Source organism: Vidua macroura, chromosome 4 (assembly GCF_024509145.1).
Source record: "Vidua macroura isolate BioBank_ID:100142 chromosome 4, ASM2450914v1, whole genome shotgun sequence".
NCBI classification, from domain to species: domain Eukaryota; kingdom Metazoa; phylum Chordata; class Aves; order Passeriformes; family Viduidae; genus Vidua; species Vidua macroura.
In genome coordinates this window covers 51,536,136-51,557,042 of record NC_071574.1, presented here as the reverse complement: position 1 = coordinate 51,557,042, position 20,907 = coordinate 51,536,136, and the positions used below count along the sequence as shown (strand labels likewise).

Here is a 20,907-nt window from a genome sequence, read left to right as displayed (position 1 = left end):
ATCTATTACTAACTGAAGAACTGTGAAGAGAGTATAAAAATTGTTAGTTGCCTTCCATTCTCAGGGCACTGTGTATGTAAGCACACATGTTGATGGTCACATTTTAAAATCAAACCAAACATTATTTTGGAGTATCTGGAAGCTTCTTTCCAACTCAGAAAGTTGCTAGCTTTGGACATGTTAATGTTTCTCTTTATACCTTTACAGCATCATCACTGTAATCAAAAGCATGGGTTTTTTCCAGGGAAAACCTTTGATATGCAGCTACCAAACAGGATTTTCAGGTACAGATATTCTGTGAAATTGCAGGTTTGGGAAAACAGGCTGCTTATGCATAGTTGCACAGGCACACTCCCTGCTACTGAAAATAGCAAAGTTGAGCTAAACTAAACAGCTCCTTCCTTTTTCAGTTAACCATTTTAGGACATTTATGCATTTATTTCAAGGAGCTATGTAGCCAAATATCTTACTTTTACCAGATCTTAACAGTTGCCTCGGTATATTTACTGAACTATTGGTCTGCTGCTGTAGTACCAATGAGGTGAGCTCACTGAAGCCGTTGTCATGGAAATTTGGATGGTTGGCACTAAATGTTTCATGCTGGTTTTGTTTCTGTGGAGCTTTTTATACTTCTAATCTCCTCAAATGCAAGTCATGGAAAAGAAAATTTGTAGAAGTGCTTTGGAGTTCTAGTCACTTATGTACAAGGGGCCTATCTTTAAAACTGTTGTTACTTACCCAGAACCAGTAATATGTTTTGGCATTTCAGATTTAGGTATGTCCCACTGGAATATAAACTACAGAGCTTATCATTCTGTGAAAGCAACATTTCTGCTTGACATACAGTCATTGAAGGCTGACCTTTTAGACTAAAGCCTATTTTTTTGTATGCAAACAGTTCATGCAGCTGATATGGTTTTGTTTACGAAATGTGGAATCATATAAAAATTATTTATTGTAGCTTGTTCTAATTCCATCAGCATTTTTTCTTCTGGTTTCTTTTTTTCTGTGTCAGCAGAGAAGGATGAAAACTGGTGAACTAACTGCTCTTTTGAGTGAAAGTCAGAGTAGTTTTCATGGGATGTTTAGTCATTCCTTTCCCATCCTGCTCTCCTGGGAGTTGACCTGAGGCAGCTGAAATCTGTTACTATATGACAGAGCAGCAAATGTGCTCATCCACAAGCAAATCAGAATTTTGTACCAGTCAGGCAGAATGCTGGAAAAAGCTGATCATCTTCTTCGCTCCAGTTCCCCTGGGGCCTTTGTAAGTTTAATGTTCAAGTAAGATTCTTCCAATTAAAAACATCATCTGTCCCTGTGCCTCCCACCAGCAGCCCTAGGAAGAAGGGCTGTGTGGCTGTCTGTTTCCTTTGGAAGTCTGTCAACTCTGTTGTCAGAGTAAGAGATGGTGTTTTACTCTGCTGCAGATAAAACTTACACATCATATCAACCAAAAGCATTGACAGGTGGACTTCCCGCCACTACCTTCCTTTGTGAAAACATCAAAATAAATTTTGAGGGGAGGGAGATTTGGTCACACATTTGGGTCAGCTGTCAAAAATGTTATATCAGAAATAACCTTAGTTGTAGTGAGGATACACATGGAGTTTTTCTCCTTTCTTGTTTGGAGTTCGATATTGATAAAAAGGACAGAAGAATTTCAGGCTTTTTTTTTTTTTTTTAATTTTTAAAGAAATTATATTTACTTCTGTCTGTTTTGCTAATCCCTGTTTTGCCAGTTGTACCAATTTTGATAACTGCCAGAAGCCCAAGAGCAAAGGAGAACAGGCGAGAGCCTGTATCCTATCGTACAAATGAAATTTAATCTGATTAATAATTTTAAAAAAAGAAGTTACTACCTAATTTCCTGTTTTAAGTCCTGATATTGCCTTTCAGTTATAAAAGACATATTCTCTGCCCTGCCTCAAAAAAAGTCAAAACAGTAAAGAACTCATGTCGTGAAAGCTTTAAAATGCCATTGCTATCTTTTTCCATTTATAGCTATTTAAGAATAGGCTTCCTTCTGTTTCCCACCCCATAGCCTCCAGCAAAGTCCCAAACCTGTTTCAACCCTGTGAAGGGAGCTGCTTACAGTTCCATCTTACACCTCTCCCAAAGGAAAAAAAAAGGGATTTAATCACTCTTGATGATGAATGAGCACAGATATTTCTAAGTATTGCTTTACAACAGGTATTGCCTCATTGTTCAGTACTCACCTTGTAAAATGTGAGCCAGGAACCCTGTAGGTATGACCAGCAATTAGACTAGAAATGCTGTTTTCATTTTTGAAATTGTGTGAAAAGAAACCTTTGAATCAAAATATGGAAAAAATACATCTGAAGATGTTAATGGCTTATTTGAAATATATTTTAATTTATTCCACAGTTGTTCCATTTAAATTTATGGTAATGAATGGAGGAGCTGATTAAGCTGTGCAAGATGAAAAGAAATGGTTTTTATTGTAAGGACAGAAAGGACTGGGCAAATATGAATTCGTGAAAACCCGTAATAAGCCCACCAGGTATATGGCAGAGTATACCTGTATTCTTCCCAAAAGCACAATCTGTAGGAGTAGTCCCTTCAGAACCACTCAGGTGCTGTTGCATCTGGAGGTATTCTAAACACACGTGGAGACTTTGCCAACTGCAGTTTGCTTTTGGGTCATGCATTTTCATGGGGAAGGCTCTGAACTTTGTTGTTCCCTGAATTAAATCTGGGTTTGAAAGTGGTTTTGAGGGAGGGCTAAAAATCAACTAAATCTGTTTATTAAAAGTCAATGGGTAAAAAGGTTTTAAAATAAGAATTAAAGTTAATGACTGGAAAAAGTCAGGGAGGTGTAGGAGACTGTAGACTAGTCTCTAAACAAGACAACAGAAGAAGAAAAAGCCCTGTGAAGACACTTGAGATAAGACCTGAATATTAAAAGCCTTTCACTGAAATAGAAATGAACTGCAACGTTTATAACTCTTTTCTACCTTGAATTTCTGCTGATGTCAGACAGTAAGAAAATTTTGTCTTGATATTCCTATGTGAAACTTAGCTGTATGCGACCCCCACATCTCATCAAAGTTTGAAGTTGCATCTAACTTGGACATTTGCCTTGCTTTATGTGGGAAAATGTGCCATCAGAGGTCACTTCCAAATTAAGTCATTCTGTGATTTTGGAAGGAGAAATTCTGCACTATCTCAATTTAAAAGAAGAAGAGTATCTGTAAACTATATTAATTAAAATACTTTTGGTTTTAAAATGCCAATCTTTAAATTCTATGAGTGGAGAAAAGTGTTTGAAAAGTCAGTTGACTAGTACTGCGGGTTAAGGACTGGTAAGGACAGGAAATGCTGATCTACATTGATTTCTGGACAGCTATTTTGCCATCAGTGTGCTGAAAACAGACCAGCTGCTTTTTATTACATATCAAACTACTGAAATAAAAACTTTTATGCAGTCTTTTAAAAAATGCAAGTAAATACTGTGCTGCTTTACCTTTTATGTGTTGTATATGTTTAAAAATATTTTAATTTCTTCATTCTACTACTTTTACAAATATTCCATGATTGTAAATAACATACAGGTGACAAAAATATTGCTGTCATTGTCCTGATACAACTAGATAGCTTCTCCCATAAATAGCTGTGCACCCTATCTTTTCTGTAGCAATATTCTCTACTGAAATCAAGAAGGAAAGATACTAACAGCAAACAGTATTAGACTTCTTGACATATTTTATTGAGCCTGCTCTATTGATCAGGAAAAAAGCAAGTAAAAGCACTTAAAAATAATTCAGATGTCCTCTCTTGCTTGTGTAAGCTAGCAAAATACAATCAAAACATCTATTTGTTTCAAGAGTTTCGTGGAAGATTTTCAAGGCTTTGTTCTAGCTGGGGTGGTGTGAGACCTTCTGCAGTTCAGCCTAAGAATCTGACCCTAATGCTTTTCAGTCTCCAGCAATTTCTGGAGTCTGTTGCATAAGACCAGTTCCTGTCAGCACAGGTCTGGCTTAGGTTAAACAAACCCCCCTATGTCCTTGAAGTCGTTAAGCTGGTGCTTGAACCTTATGCAGACACTGGTAGGTATAAACAGGTAGATTTGTACTGCAGGTATAAACACTGCATAGCATCTAGAATAATAAATTATCCCACTTTTTTCTTTTTTCACCTAGTCCTCCTAGCTGATGTGTTAGCAGTTCTTTTTCTGTGGCACATTTTGCTTTTTTAGCTACTATGTATAAAAGAAACAAATCTTTTTTTTTTTTTTTTTAGTCTGGTCTTACTTACCAAAAGTCAGCTGTTGCATTCAGCTGTTACCGGACTCTTTTCATTAAAATAGTTTCTAACTCTTTCTTACATCTACTGACGGGATAAAGACCTTGACCTCTTACATGCTTGTATGTAAACTTGCTAGTTTCAAGGGGTAAAAATGCAACTGCAATTTATATGAGGGAGAAGAGCTGTTCTTTGTTCTTCAGATGCAGCAAACCCATGCATACTTAAAAATTACTGCCTTTTGTCATTATTTGGTGCATGGCATAGAAGCTGTAGAAGCTATTTGTCTTGGAACTGAGTAACATGCACTAGGAAGTCCTAGGTGTTGGATTGTATTTTGCTTGAATACCCACAAGCCAAGCCACAAGAATACTCAGCAAGTCAGTTCCCTGCTTTGTCTCTGCAAAGTAAACATTCTCATTATAGCAGAAATAATGTGGTCCACTTTAAAAAAACCCACAAGTCCAGTGTTATTTTTAATGGTTATAGATATGTGATCTTTTTCTGTATCTAATTCAGACACTCTAAACACAAAACCTTTTCCCTAGTACATTTCATATGTGTCTTCTGTTCAGCAGGCTTGTTTGGCCTGAAGTGATAAGAAGGTAATGCTCTGTGTTTGGTAAAGGTTCATTGTTGTTTACACTGATACATAGTTTTGTGGGTTTAGGGAAGTAATTTTAGGTCAGCAGCAGTGGCTTTTCTGATTACAGAAATAATCTTTATCCACTAATTATATATTTATATTAAGAAACAAGTCAGAAAACACTTAAGAATAGAAGTATGCTAGAAAAGAGGACTTGCATGACAGGAAGAAATCCTAACTGTGTGCAACAGTCTTCTCCCACTGTCTTAGCAAGTTCAGATTAGTAGGCACTTGCTAAGTGCCTACTTTTATACATACAGGTATGTATAAAAGCAGTTGGTATCTATATCACCAAGGTGACATAGGGTGGCCCCTCAGGAGGTCATCTAGTTCAGCCCCCTGTTCAAAGCAGGGTCACCTAGAGCAGGCTGCTCAGCCCATGTCCAGTCAGTTTGCATATCCACAAGATTGGAGACTCTACAATCTCTCTGGGCAGCCTATGCCAGCTTGTGACCCCTTTGCAATTAAACAAAAAAGATATTTTTCTGATGTTCAGAAAGAGCGCACAACCTTTAAAAGACCTCAAGCAACATTAACTTCATTCAGGAGCAATTTCATACTTGCTGCTTTTTGATGCAGATTGAAGAGTCATAAAACCTGATTCTGTTTACATCCTAATTAATTTTTGGAGGTTTGCAAGAGATGTGGTTACTGATCACCCACTGGCATGCTGCTTAATCTGGAAATGTTCCAGCTGTGGTTAATAAACATTTGCCAAGATAGAGCCTATGTCTTTATCCTAATAACCTGAAATAATTATATGTATTTTTAACTACTGTTTACTTTGTTTACTAAGCATCCAGGTCTGTTTACTTGGAGAGCCAGTGTCAGAGGATACAGAGGGCAGGTGGATTGTTCATTTTCCATACTTGCATAAAAAGTCTGGAGTGGTACAGGTAGATAAAAAGAGCACAAATCTTGATCAGGCAAAGAGCAGTTCCAGGGAAATAAGTATTTTGGATTTTTTTTTTCATTCATCATGGATCTTATCTTTACTAATAAACATATAAATTTTATATGTTTACTACGTATAAATTTTATATGTTTACTAATAAACATATAAATGTTTAACATACATAAGCATCACAGAAAAGTGAGGTGATGATCTGCTGCTTCTGCTGCTGCTACATCAATTGCCTAATCATAAGTAATAAAATTTTATTAGCAGGCTGAAAATTTTTTTAGGTCTGTAAGTGAGAACAGAAGAGTCTGTGTTTTTTAGTTAGTATAGCACGGAAGCCAGCTGTTACTTATCAATGACATGATTCAAGCCCTAGCATGTGTGAAAATAAATAAATAAATGCTCCCCTTGATTTTTCATCAACATGCCTGCTTGGTCTCCTCAGACACAAAGTTTATTAACTACTGCAAAGTCCTTCTGTGTGATGTAGTGTCTTTCCCTAAGCACTGTCTATATATAAAATATAGCCACTGTTGAATAGCTATTTTGTCAATGTCCAAGGTGTTTGTTAACAAAAATCACTGAAGAACTTAAATTCAGTAACTGCATATGTCTGCTGGATCCCTAATGCCTTGTCAGGGCTTTAGCTCTGCTGTAACCCTTGCAGCATCTGCACTGCTGGAAACTGTCCTTATAGTCACTGATGTGTGTGTAGCTGGGGGAGCTTTAGTGTGGTTCAGATAGTGGTCCTCTTTTGAGAGCTGATGTTCCTGGCTTTACCAAAGTAAGCAGAGTTCAGAAAATGCCTCAGTCCTTTGCTGGTGCCTCTGCAGCCTCAGCAAAAGTGGAGGTGGGATTGCTGGTCTCTGCACGTATCCTGGGCAGCTCAGTAGTAAAATTGCCTATGGCTGGTGAGTCCAGACACTCCCAAAGAGTAAAACATGTTTATTAAAAATTGCTAAAGCAGTTGCACCTTCAAATGTGCGTAGAATGAAGTTTATGTTTTATTATAATTCTGATATGTTATGCCACTCAGAATTGTTTCTTTGAAGAAGTGTTGAGTAAATAAAACTGAGGAAGACCTTAAGCTCACTATAGAGCAAATGCATATTGTTTGAGGTACTAAAGATTTGTTATACCCTTAATGTTGTTCTTGCGTATGATTAAGAAGTTCGGCACAAACCTGCCTGAGCCCAAGGCTTTCTGACTGGTTTGTGACATATCAGAGAATGGACTTAAAAATTCCTGACCCTGCTTTTCTTGCCCATTCTTCCCTGTTGTCTTTGCTGAATGATTAGCATGCCTTGCGCTGAAGGGTGAAGTAATGCTTCCTGAGTTCCTATTCTGTAATGTGTTACTTACTGTTTTAAATCCACTAGCTATATGTCTGTGAATATCTATCTATCTATCTATCTATCTATCTATCTATCTATCTATCTATCTACCTACCTACCTACCTACCTACCTATCTACCCATCTACCCACCTACTGCCTATCTATCCATATCTTTATTTTTGTTTCCTTGTCTAGAAAAGGAATCCTTTTGAGGTCTTTATGAACACCCAGAATATTCATTCAATTTTCACGGTTCAAATTTTTTTTCCCTCAAAGTCCTTTGCTGTTTCCTCAGTTAGTTTATGAACATTACTGCATTATGATTAAGTAATAGATAGCCACAAAAATGTCTGAAAAAAAACCAGAGGCCGGGTCTCCAAATTATTCTCTAGGTTTAGGGATGCCTTTTCTCATAGGGGAGGTGGTTCTTCTGGGCTGCTATTTCAGTCTGCGGCTCCCAGACTTCTTTCTGTACTATCTGCAACCAAATACTTGTAAGTAAAGAGAATTCCAGTTGATGCTTGATAGGGGACATTTGTTTTGTCAGGAAATTAACACACTTTGCATGGATTTTTCTCAAAGTAATTTTGGTAAATGAAAGTGGCAGAATTAGCAGTTGTAATCATAGATGGTGGCCTCACATTTTTCGTTACTGCAGGAGCAGCACAGGCTGCAGAAGAACTTTAATCTCCTAGGTCAGTCAAAGCAGTGTGATGTAACCATGCATTGGCCTCACAGCAGCTTAGCAGAGAGCATATGCATATCACTACCATCTAACCATATCAGCAACTGAGACCGTTTACTGTCACTCAGAATGCGTCACATGGCAGTTTGGGTTCTAATTACAACGTCTGTCATCTCTAGCAGACTGCTTTCTCATACAGATGCCCTGCAAGTCATACTGTATGTGAGGTAATATTATTTAAGAGTGTCATCTAGGATAGTAGAATAAAATGAACGTCTAAAATAGTGAATATAATTATTTTAGAATACAGCATTTACATTTTTTTAAAAAACCCCACCAAACTGCCATAACAATGTAATATGCTATTATGTAGGGGAAAGCAAATTGGCAAGAGACTCATTAACCTACATGACATGAGTGTTTGAGTAAGAGAATGGAGTGAAAAATAACAGATTAAATAACTTTACCAATTATTTAGTCCATGTCTTCTTGTATGCTTTTTGAAGTACTTCTGTCTTTCATTTTGAGTTGGAATTTGTCACGTTATAAAGGTTGCTTCAGTGGCATAAGTTTTACTGAAGATGAAGAGCATTTCAAGCGACAAAGTTCTTTTGACAAAGTGTTAATGGTGGTGAACTCCTGGCAAGGCAACAAATGAGAAAATCCTCTTCTCTGTGTTTAACTGCTATAATGTGTCTCTTGAATTAATGCAAGATCACTTCAACTGGTCTTTTATTTTTGAAACTAAATCAAAGTATCCTTCCAGGAAAATCACAACAAGGAGCCTCTTAATTTTGCAGTTTATTTGTCATAAAGTACCAGATGCTAATGTGTATTTTTTCCCCCTCTTGTAGGTGCCTGAGATTATAAGCTCTATTCGACAAGCTGGAAAAATTGCCCGTCAAGAGGAGTTCCAGAATAATCTCTCAGATGTTGAAGACCCTTTTGCCAAAAAGTTTGAGGTGCTCTTCTGTGGACGGGTAACAGTAGCACATAAAAATGCACCTCCAGCACTCATAGATGAATGCATTGAGAAATTTAATCGTGCAAGTTGTACAAAAAATTCAGATTTCAACTCATCATCCCAACAACATGAAACTGCCAATAACTTTGGAGGTTTCTCTTTCAGCAGCAAATTGCGGTCTGTATTCCAGCCCTTGGTCAATGAACAGGAGGAAAAAAGGCCAATTAGGAAATCTTTTTCTCAACCTGGACTTCGTTCGTTTGCTTTTAAGAAGGATTTCCAAGAGGGAAGCCTTAGGAGTAACAGCTTTGTCAGGTCTTTTGAAGAAGATGCAATTTCACTGAACCTAAAAAGTCAACTCATCTATGGACACAGTGTTGTGCAGCCAACTGACATTGCAGAAAACCGGACTATGTTGTTTACGGTAAAGCAAGCTTTGCACTTCTGGTGGCGTTTTCACATCTTGGAGTTTGGAGTGGCAGACACCAAAGCAGATGTTCTGACAGATGGCAGTTACTTTTTTGATAACTTAATTGCAATTACCAGAGCTTAACTTAAACTTGCCTGTTTCTCTGGAGAGCATTACTTGTTAGTGCAAATTGGTTTACATATTCTAAATAAGTTTATATTAAATAGTTTAAAACAGTACTTCCCGAAACCTTGGACTTCTAAAGAAAGCTTTTAGAAAGTTACTGCAAGTTAGTAGATAGTTGTGCAGTTGCAGAATGGTATGTATACATACACTAACTAGTAACAGCAGAAATAAATTTCCAGGGGAACGAATTATCTGTAACTAGAGCAGAAGGAGCAAACCATGACTGAGAGCTAGTAGACTTTGTCCCATGATAAGCAGTGTAATTGATGAAGGTGCTCCTGATGCCAACATGTTTGTGTAATGATGGAGTAGTAGTGTAATAGCTTCCTATGCTACTCCACTTGTGCCTCCACTCCTGCCCTGCTTTGGTATGGCTAGCTATGCCCTTGCCTTGACAGGTGAGCAGCAAAACTATTTTCTAAGAACCAAGAAGCAAGTAAGGAATGTGATATTTGCTCCTCTTACAGTCCTCATGATACATAAGCTAAGTAACATATTTTACTTAACTTTTGTCTTCTGAGCATGATACAAACCTGGAGCTGATACTGCAAAGACTGACTCTCTTAAGGTCATCTTGGATTCATCAGCTGCTGTTGGAGTGGGGCATTCATAATGCCAGTAATGGAGTGGCGTGTGTGCAATTATAGCAGGTTTTTTAAAATAGGGAAAGAGAATCCTTAAGGAGGATTGCCACTGTGTTATATCTGTAAAAAGTAGCATGCAGAAAATGTTGTAGTCAGCTATACCTGAATTAAAGCTGTTTGGTTGTGGCAGGCTGACATCAAACAGTGAGTGCAAGAAGGTGGAAAGATGTTTCTTCCCTAGTAAAAGAAAGCCATGTTCACCTTCTTCCCCTGAGCATGTATTTCACATAGAAAATATAGGTACACTTTGTAATAATAATGCCTAATTTTAAATAAATCATGATTCCGTTATTGATACATGGCACATATTTTAGAAATAGATTATACTTGGGCTGGGTAGGTCCAGATCCTCTTACCCCAGTGAGTGCATTTTTAATTTATATTAAATAGATGCAACAGTTCTCAAGGACATCTGCAGCTTCAGTCTGTATATAATGCCAGTCACCTGCTGGCAGCCGCATTTCTGAATTGTGAGGTGTTGCTGACCAGGCTTTGTGTCTTGGGTTGCTTTTTGCCAGGGAAAATATTGTTTAGTATGCACAGCTGTATTCTTTTCCTATTCAAGCAGTCTAAATTCAGCTGAATATAAGGAAGTGAAGTAACTCTAGTTTGTGCCTTCAGTATCCACAAGCAGCAGCTGTTGGCAGAGCTGAGTTTGTTTGGTGGCAGAGTTGAGTTTGTTGGTTACCTGTCCTCCGTGTTCAGCAGATTCTGAGTTAGAGAATGCAGGCAGCATGCTTGGTTCTCATCAGTTTGTGTGTGGCTACATATGGAATGCTTACAAGTAGCTTAGTATCCAGAGGGAAAAAAATGGTTGGTATATTCTCAGTTAGTTGCTTAGATTTTGCCCAGGACTGAAGCAAAGGTTGGTTGATGCATGAGGTGTGAAAAATATTCAGATTAATTATCTGGCAGCTCTCCTCACTTGATTCAAACAGTCCTGATTTTCATATCTTCTTCCTGAAGAACTGCTTTCCTAGACAGTTTCTTGGGATTTGGGGGAGGAGGAGGGGGCATTTTTAGATTTTTCTCCTGGCTGTATATTGAGGGTGAGGGTTTCAGTATTCTTTCTGGTAGTAATACGCTAATTGGTATAAATATACAGGTAGAAAAAATGGAGATCTATATTCAGGAAGCATTTTTATAGTGGGACAAAAGGAAGTGTAATGTTACTTTACAGCATCTTGCAATTTATTTTGTTCTTTTCAGATTGGCCAGTCTGAAGTTTACCTTATCAGTCCTGACACAAAAAAAGTTGCAATTGAGAAAAGCTTTAAAGAAATATCCTTTTGTTCTCAGGTAAGATTGTAATGTATTCTTTTTCTCTTTTTTTTTATTGTTTAAATATTCTCTATTTGTGAATGCTCATGTAATCCTCTTTCCTTGCACTCCGCATGGATTCTCTCAACAGCAGTTTCAGTGATTGCTATTGAAAAGCTGCTAATTAATCAGTAATTTTATGAGACCATCATTCTTTTTTCATGCTTTGCATTGCGATTTCTGAGATAGACTCACTTCTGTGTGAGTGGATGAATAATATTAGCTAGAAGGAACACACTGGTCAGGAGCACAATCTTGTTTGAGATTGCAGTGAGCATGATTCACTGTTGTGCAAATCGTGGGATCTCTGAGCTATATTTTTCAAGAAGTGAGAATGAAAGGAGAAAAATTATATGTAAGAGTTATCTGAAAAATACTTTAAAAATATGTTTTTTTAAAGAATATAAGTTGCATGTGTTTAAACGAGGACAGTTCTCTGCCATGCAGAGGTAGTATATGTGATGCGCTGTAGGCAGGCATGTGTCAGAGACTCCTCATTCACTATTAATCCCTGTTCCTTGTGCCACAGAGTTTGCTTCTCTCTCCTTCTGCCTGAGGTTGGTTTTTGTTTGTTTGTTTGTTTGTTTGTTTGTTGGTGGGTTTTTTTTTTTTTTTTGGTAGATTTTGTTTTCCATAAATTACTTTGTTTTTTAATTTGATGATAATAGCTTTCATCGCTAAAAATATGGGCACATATTTGGAAAATTTCAGAGTAAAATACATTTTGAATAGAATTTGTTAATCTTTGGGTCTGCTATATGGGTTTTTTTATACTTCATCCATTAAAAACAAAACAATGTCTGACTTAATTGAAATTCAAAAGATTCATGAAGTATTAAATTCTGTAACAGGACAGAATTTTAATGGCCAGATGTCTTTAATGTAGCTGTAACAGAGATAAGTGACCTATATGTAATGCTATTTTTTTCTTTTCTTCTTGAAAGAAATACAGGTACAAAACATTGAAAGTAGGTATGACTGTTTCATTGCTGTTGTTTCTTTGCTAGGGAATTAGACATGTGGATCACTTTGGGTTCATCTGCAGAGAGTCTTCAGAAAATGGAGGCTTCCACTTTGTGTGCTATGTGTTTCAGTGTACAGATGAAGCACTGGTAAGTGAAAGAGAATAACAGCCAGATAGAATGTTAGGCCCTGAAACTCTTCTATTGCTCTATGCTCTGTATTTTGCTGAATGTCCTCAAATCCTATTCCACTCAGAAATACAAGTATTTCAAAAATGTAGCTAATATAGTAGTCTGCAAGAGACCTTTTCATTTGTTTTGAGGGCAGAAGTTAAAATCCTCTTTAAATTCCACTAAATCTTCATTTCACAAACTAAGTTAGACCTTATGCCTTTTTTGGGGGGAGAGTTTTCTCTTAGGGCACCTGTTCTGAAAATCAGGACTACACTCCTGTGCTCTAAGTAAGACCAGTGCATCAAAACTGCAGTAAGCTTTTTGATCATAGACAAGAAAGGGGTTGGAGATAGAGGGTAGGATCTTTCATTAGACCACAGTAATAAAATTGGGTGGTCTGAAAGAGACACGAGTTCATGATGAGTTTTATTGTGCTTGTGTGTTTGTGCACAGAACCGACATATGCACAGCTTGTCTTTTTAATCATAAGCACATTCCCAAGCAAGGGGCAGTAACATTCTAAAAGACTGTTGTGTTTGTGTTAAGGAAAACAGTGGAAGAGTGAAATTCTCTTCTTTTGCATGCTGTTCTTTTCAGGTTGATGAAATCATGATGACATTGAAACAGGCTTTCACCGTGGCTGCTGTGCAACAAACTTCCAAGGCACAGCCCCAGCTCTGTGAAGGGTGTCCTATGCAAAGTTTGCATAAACTCTGTGAAAAGATAGAAGGTGATGTTTAAAGAATTTTCTGGTTGAATATTTTTTCTGGCAGTTTCATTGGAGGGGGTAGTATGTAAAATCCTAAGGAAAATAATGTTTAAAAAGAGCTTGGGACTTGGGGTGGAAAGTTGAGAGGCAGTACTTTTATTTAGAGGACTGAGGTGTCAGGTTTTCTGTAAAGTAATAAGAATTTTCTAACAAGAGTTAAGCTCCTTTATTGTGTTTTAGTTGAAAACTGTTTGCAAGTGTAAACATTAGTGAGTTGCAGCTTGTTTGGCTCTTTTAGCCCTATAAATGCAGAAGACTGTAGATATGGAACCTCTGAAGGATAGGTGCTGCAAGAGCTGTGGCCTGCTGTCCTATTGAGTCCTTAGAAACTGGCATTATGCTATCACTAAGCAGGAACTGAACAGTATGCTTTCAACATGTGTGTTTGTGGTGTTGATCTCTGCTCTTTCATGAAAATGCAGAAATTAGAATTGTAGTTGTCACCCAGGAACAGATGTTCAAGTCATAAAAAAACTCTTTACATTTGAGCAAATTTCACTGTTAGATTTTGTTCATTTAAATGATGTTTGGGGTGAATAAAGGGCAGCAGCAGCTTGTCAGATCACGTGGCAGTGGCTTGTTGGACTAAAATCTGCCTAGTGTTAATTTGATGAAACTGGAGAACTTCCAAAACTACTTTCACTCTATTTTGACTTTCAGCTAGCTGTGATTTTTGGGAAGTTTTTAAAAGGCAAATGTTCCTTAATGCCTTCAATCATGCCATCTTGTTAATTGTATCATCTGCTTCAGAAGGAGATATTCCAGGATCAGAAACCGAAGTGCACAATACTGTTGATGGTTTGCTGGTTTTCCACAGAAAATAGAGGAAAGGAATTTAATCCAGGATGAGAACAGAAAAAATAATCTGAATGAAAGGGTAGTCTGCTTTAGACTGTCAATAAATGTTTTCATCAAAAGGCAAAGTAAGACTTTCACGAACAAGCAATAAATTTACTCATTTTCAGAGGGACGCACAGCATAGAAATTTGAGAAAATGAAAGGGAATTCTGTTTATACCATAAACAATATCCAAGCAGCACTGCATAAAACACCAACAAAACAGTTCGCTAAAATGCAGTAGATTGTGGGTTTATTTTATCTTGTGTGATAATGGAATCTTCAGCTAAGAGTATAATCCTGGTCTGTGCTCAGTAAATCTCCTCATTGCAGAGTTCATGTCCCTCATTTTAAAGACATGAGTTTAGTAGTAGCTTTAAATTAACCTAGAATTCTTACTAATGTCCTCTTACGAAATCATGGAATGGGCCAGCTCAAATAATTGACAAGCTTTGACTTAAATTGTGAGCATATTTATGTGATTGATTAATTCTGAAAAATTTAACCCTGTAATTTGTTCATTTTTGTTCCTCTTGGTAGGGTTGCACCCTTCTAAGACTAAACTGGAACTACAAAAGCATCTAACCACACTAAATAACCAGGAACAGGCCTCTGTTTTTGAAGAGGTTCAGGTAAGCTTTGTTTCCTACAAGATTTTAAAGCAGTTGGTGTTTTTTGCTAACATCTGTGTAAAACACAGAAGTTATTTTCATTTTTTGTGAATCATTCATTATTTTTACTTAATAGACTGTTTGCCAGCTTGTGCTTTTATTTCAGTTATTTTTCTAGAGCTGTTAAAAACTTACCTTTTGATGAAAATTACTGTTTTACTCATTTTCATTCCCCTAATACTCCTTGCTTTCCATGGAGATGTTGCCTTCTCACTGAGTAAAACTGAACACATTTTTTATGGGTGAAGGCAATAACTTGTACTGTGAGGGTATTCAAACTGTTACTTGGACCAAAACAAATTTCTGTAATATTCCCAGATGAGAAAATTTCATGCCTAAAATTTATCCTAGATCTTAATTCTTGTCAAACTAACTAAAGAAGTTAAACTTCCTATCTTCTTAATTAAATCTATTTTAGGACAGAGGAAAGCATAGCTATATTTAAAACAGATGATGTGCATTGTCAGAAATGTCACTGGGATTGAAACACTGCTGAAGATTAGGAAATGTCAGACTTTTTAAAAAGTAATATTTCCTTCCTCTTTGAGTCATTTCAGTCTCTTTGTGTGTTTCCACATGGTAGTTTATCGCTCAATACCAAATTTGGAAGTTACTCTGTGGAAGCAATTCCATGAGCTGAGTGATTTCTTAGCATAGGGCAGCTAGCAGCTCTGTTGCCTTTTAGTGTTCTGCACACTAAAGCTTCCAGTAGTCACAGGAAACTGTTAATTGCTTCTGGTGAGGGTCTGCAAACCATTAACTTGGTAAAACTAAGGGTAAAGTACAAATCTGCCCATTTTTCTCAGCTAACTTTTTTGGTTGGACAGCCTGGAATGTTGCATTCTTGCAGATCCATGTATTGTTACCATGATTTGCATTTTTAGGTAACTGTCTTCCTGTGGTACTTTTATTAATCTAATGTGCTACCTTGGCATTAATGCATACTGTATCCTCTGCATTGTATCAATAGGCTTAAGGCAGCATATGTTTTTCAAAAGTTAAGTTTCTGGATTAAATTCTTTAATAAATTGTTTTAAAATCTTCTCTTATAATAATTGAGATCAAAATAAAGTGCAGCGCAGATAAATAGGTTCATCTTGTGCACTAATTTATAAAAAACCTATGTCATTTCCCAAAAACTAAATGTCCAGTTCGAAGGATTTCTAGGAGAAGTGTTGTGAATCCCATCTCTAGGACAGTACTACGAACTCAGAACTACAGTGGTTCAGTTTTCTTTATATTGAAAGAAAATTGGCAAAAATATTTTTAAAGCCTTTATTTGCTTGTGGCAGTTTGAATTTGTACAGATGTCCTCTATCTTAGATGTAAATTCTGTCGTGTATGAAGTGAAGTCAAGAGTTTTTGTGGCTGTATTGGTGCTTTGCCTGGGACACTGGTGTCCTCTGGTGGACTGGAGTAGTAGCATTAACTTGTTCCTACATTGATGATTTATTACAGTGACAAATGAAAAGTGCAAAGATTTGCAAACTGTTACACAAATGTGTAATTCCTGTGCTTGTTGTGTTTTCAATTACAGAAATTAAGACCACGAAATGAACAGAAAGAGAATGAGCTGGTTATCTCTCTTTTGAGAAACATGTATGAAGAAAAACAGAAGGACCATGTTCATGTTGGAGAAGCAAAACAGGTAAGTAATCATTCAATTTTAGTTCATGTAAGGAGAAGCCAGGAAAAAATTTTCCATTTGAATTTTGTATCTTTCCAACAGCAAATTTCCATCACTTACAATTTGAAACTTTAATGTGTAAGCAGTGGTGAATACTGGGTTTGCTTATGGTTCCTAAACTATTGTCATGTGCCAAAACAGATATCTCCAGTTTTGAGGTCCCTGGTACAGTCGATTTCAGGCCTAGAAGACAGAGGTGCAAACAGGGCAGACTACTAAATCATTTATTTGTTCTCACTGCAATGAAAATTCAGTATATGTGAGAGAATTTATAATGAATTTGTGATTGCTCTCTGCTGATCTGTGGCATTTGCCATTTTGCTGTCACTGTTGAGTCAGTGGAATGACAACACATTAGATTTGGTCATTGATAAAGCCTTTTACTCAGGACTGAAAGTTATTTCTTGTGTGCAAACAACCATTTGAAGTGGTCTTAAGATGAGGAGGATTGCTACAGAAACAGCAGCAGAGACTCTTATCCATGTCCAAAGAGATGAGCTACCTTTTATTCTCTATCAGGTTCCATCAGTGCTGTTTAACTGGCTATTTATACAGCACAGTTAAACATTTTTCCAAAGGAGTTAGTGATTTTGGATTGTGAGCCTTTGTTTGTGAGTAGCTACCTTGAGACAAATCAAGGAGGTTAGTATTTAAAAAAGGATTCCATCCATTCTCTGGAAACTTTCAGTTCCAATTATTTAGACCCTTTTAAAAGTCTTGACTGTCCCTCTACTGTTGGCTGGTAATTCCACTGTGATGATTGCTGTCAGCCATTTGTGATATAAACTAGCAAATTAATATATGGAGAATAATTAGACCTGTGAAGAAATTAGGAAAGTAGCAGCAAATCTTCCTTTACTGTATTTTCACTTTGTTAATCTCTTCTCCTCTTATGGCTTACTAGCTAGTTATTGATTTCCCTGAGTAAACAGAAAGAAAAATGCACATTTCACTCTCTGATTTATTGTCTTGGGCATTTCACGTGAAATATGCTTTTAAGAAAAAAGCATTTCCGTTGTGGGATAAGAGGAGGAAACATTGCCTGAGGTCCTCTGTCATCATACCTGAAATATTTTTATTTGGTGTAATGCTAGCTGCTGGTCAGTCACAAACAGCTTGGAAACAAGGATATACAACATGAGATAAGATCTTAGTATGTCTTCAATAATTTGAAAATTTATAAGCCTTGCTGCAATCTGTTTGCTCAGTTCCTGAAACCAAATTGGTTAATATGACACTTACAAAGATGCCAGTGTTCTAAGAAAAGAACTGACTTCCCCATAGTCTAGCATTTTATATTTACTCTGATAATTTATCTCAAGGCCTGTGTAATAGCAGATACCTTTGAACACATACTGTTATTTGTCTCAGCAATCATTAACCCATGACACCCTGATGTCCCTGTTCCCTTCTGTTCTGCATATTCACTTCCATGCTTTTCATTGCCTTTTAAAAATATATTTAAATAAGGCAAAAAAAAGATAAATGTGATATTAGTACATGGATCTTGTTTAACAAAAACACTTCAAAATAAGTGTCTTTTCATAAGAATGTAATAGCAAGCAGCATCTGATTTACCCTTGGAGAATAAAATGAGGCACAAAAGGCAGAGATCACAGGCTGAGATAAGAACAATTTACTGGAAACAGCAATGAGGTAAGAAAATGACCAGTAATAGCAACAATACTAGTCACAGAGGGTACAAGAAAATAAATGATTCACACAGAATCTACCCCCCAATGATAGACAGTACTGGAAGGCTCCCTTCTGACACATTTTTTTGACTGGAAGGAGCCCCTTCTCTCTGAAGAGAGACCCCTACCTCCAGCAATGACAGATGGTATAAAATATCCTTCATATCCTAGCCATGCCCCCTCCTGGCTACTACAAAAATTAACCTTGGCCTGGCATAACCAGGACAGAAGTTACAAAGAAAATACAGGAGCCTGTAAAGTTGTCATACTAGATGTTTTAAATCATCATACTGGGTGTTTTAAAATTACATCTGGGTAGGACAATTTGGTGATGGTCATGATATGTCATTCAGCTGCCCAGAACTAGTAATTGCACAGATCAAGCATTCAGATCTCTGAATTTAGGGACAAGTAGAGAGGGCTATGGTGCCTGCCACCTTCAAGATGAACCTCCCAAAACAGCATTGAAAACTGAGCTCTGGTTTCTACTGCAGATATTTGGTTTGGATGGTAATGTTTGTATCATAGTATTGATTTTTTGTTTGCTACATTAGTATTCACCAGCATTAAAAATGGACTGAAATATTTATTTAAGAAGCAAAATTCTCAACTGACTGTTAGCTTTAAGGTGAAAATGTTTCTACTGGTGAAATATATAGATGACTTAGATTGTTACACATCTTCCTGGCCATTGGAAAAACCCATTTCACTGTAACAGAGAAAGTTAAGAGTTTCTGTTAATGATGAGATTTTGATTCATTTCTTCATTGAAGAAAAGGAAATCCATGAGAAATCTCTAATCTGTTACACTTAAACATTTAGAATTTGTACAATTCTACATTGGCATAAATGAAAATTTGTCAATAGAGCCATAAATCCATATTAAAATGGCAATTCTTCTGAAGCATGCTAGTTCACTCAACATGTTTCCTGTAAGAGATTTCCTATCCTTATTTTTAGATAGTTTGTTAAACTTCAGTACAGACAGTATCACTAGAGAAAAAGGAATGACAAGCTGAGGAGATCAGGAAAAACTACTGATACAGGTTACAGAAGTCTTCAAACGGTTCACTGAGATTTTCTCCATGCTGTTGAGTATTTTGCGTTTCTGTTTTTAAACACTTGCAGGCTTCACAACCTCCTGCTGAGAATGCTGTAAATGAAGTGTCCAGCAGTGCTCCGAGATTCAGATTAGACATGTTAAAGAACAAAGCAAAAAGGTCTCTTACAGAATCTTTTGAAAGTATTTTATCACGTGTAAGTATCTTCATGTTTATTGTCTTTGAACATGTCATTGCTTTGTTTATTTGATAGAAAAGTCTTATTTGTTAGCATTCCAGGCCTTAGCCCAAAGGTTATTAAAGTCACAAAAATATTTGAGTGTACGTTTTTGAAGACAAAAAAAGCAGGGCTTTGGTAGAGAGAATACCAAGTCTTGGATGAAGTGAACTAATTCCAAGATAAGAAAGTGTGTATATAGGCATTTTAAAAAATTAATATGAAGTTTAACACGAGGACTTATGAAAAGCAACAATTGGTTTATTTCTCTTTTGGATTTAGAAAATTAAAACAGTAATTATAATTGTTCACTTCTCTTTATGTAGAAGGAAACTACTAAGGAGATGACTAAGCATTTCTAATGAGATGTGTTTATTAGTGACACAGAACTGATGAATAGTGGGATATCTGAACTTTTAAATTCTCTAAATTATTCGAAGAGGAATGTAAAGAATGGTACTAAGAACATGAAGGCATCTATGCAATATTACATCTGGTAAAATTCTCTGTAGACAGTGTCTGGAAATACTGATTAGTGGAAAAAACTTGAGCTTCTATGTAATAGTGATTCCTTTCCAACCTAGCTAATTCTGTGATTCTGTGAAAATGTTTATCATGAACAGATTGCTGAAATTAGCTACTGAAAGTAAACATCAGCAGTTTGAAATTAAATTAGATGACAAGTTTAATCACAATTTAAATCTATGGAGTGTCTTCTCATTCAAATATACTTCATTTTACACCTCATGAGAGAAGTCTTGAGGAAAATAGTAGGAGGCTTGGAAGGACTTCTGCTTGACAAAGGATTAAAAAATCAGACCTTCTCCCTTAAAACAAAAGAGTTGTGACAGAATGCTGAACAACAAATATTCAGGAACAGATATTGGACAGTTACACTGAAGCAATATCTAGTAGAATTTATTAGTTCACAGATAAGCAACTCGTAGTGACAAAACTAGGTTTTCAAAGCTTGTTTCAGACATCATATCTAACCCATTCTCTTAAGACAAATGATAGCAAAAGCATGGTTTTCCTGTTACAAATGTACGTATAGAGATGATTTTTAGTTTTGTATCTCCTCTTGTTACTTCCCAGACAGCATTTCTAGAATTCACCCCTGTAAAATCCTACTGCAGCTGTGCTCAGGATATGAAATATAATGTTAGTGTTGTTATATTAGCTGTAGTACTGTTCTAATTTTTTTCCATTTTTCCTGACTGGTATAAGCTGCCTTCATTTAAGCATAGCTGTACGCTGTTTGCATTTTCACTGGTATTGCTGTTTTGATGGAAACTCTTGATTTTGATCAGATCTGGAGCCAGAAGTTTTGGCTGAACTAGAGAGACAGTTGCTGTTGTGAATATGGCATTTTATATTTTACCTGGAATCAAACTTCAAAGAGAACATGAGCTTTAACTTCAGAGCATTAAAAAATTATATGATTTAAGGTTAGGAAGATACAAGTTCCATAATTGTGCTAGC

General features: G+C 36.6%; 1 protein-coding gene across 8 annotated transcripts in view; it reads left to right on the top strand.

Moving 5' to 3' along the window:
- The window catches only part of TBC1D1 (TBC1 domain family member 1), a 100,357-nt gene that overhangs the window by 38,627 nt on the left and 40,823 nt on the right, over positions 1-20,907 (top strand). For all 8 annotated transcript variants that reach the window (XM_053975739.1, XM_053975743.1, XM_053975740.1 and 5 more), the window contains 7 exons: positions 8,685-9,218; positions 11,243-11,332; positions 12,361-12,465; positions 13,087-13,219; positions 14,636-14,727; positions 16,304-16,414; positions 19,276-19,404. In XM_053975739.1, the coding sequence (XP_053831714.1) occupies positions 8,685-9,218; positions 11,243-11,332; positions 12,361-12,465; positions 13,087-13,219; positions 14,636-14,727; positions 16,304-16,414; positions 19,276-19,404 (1,194 nt within the window). The remainder of the gene's footprint in view (positions 1-8,684; positions 9,219-11,242; positions 11,333-12,360; positions 12,466-13,086; positions 13,220-14,635; positions 14,728-16,303; positions 16,415-19,275; positions 19,405-20,907) is intronic.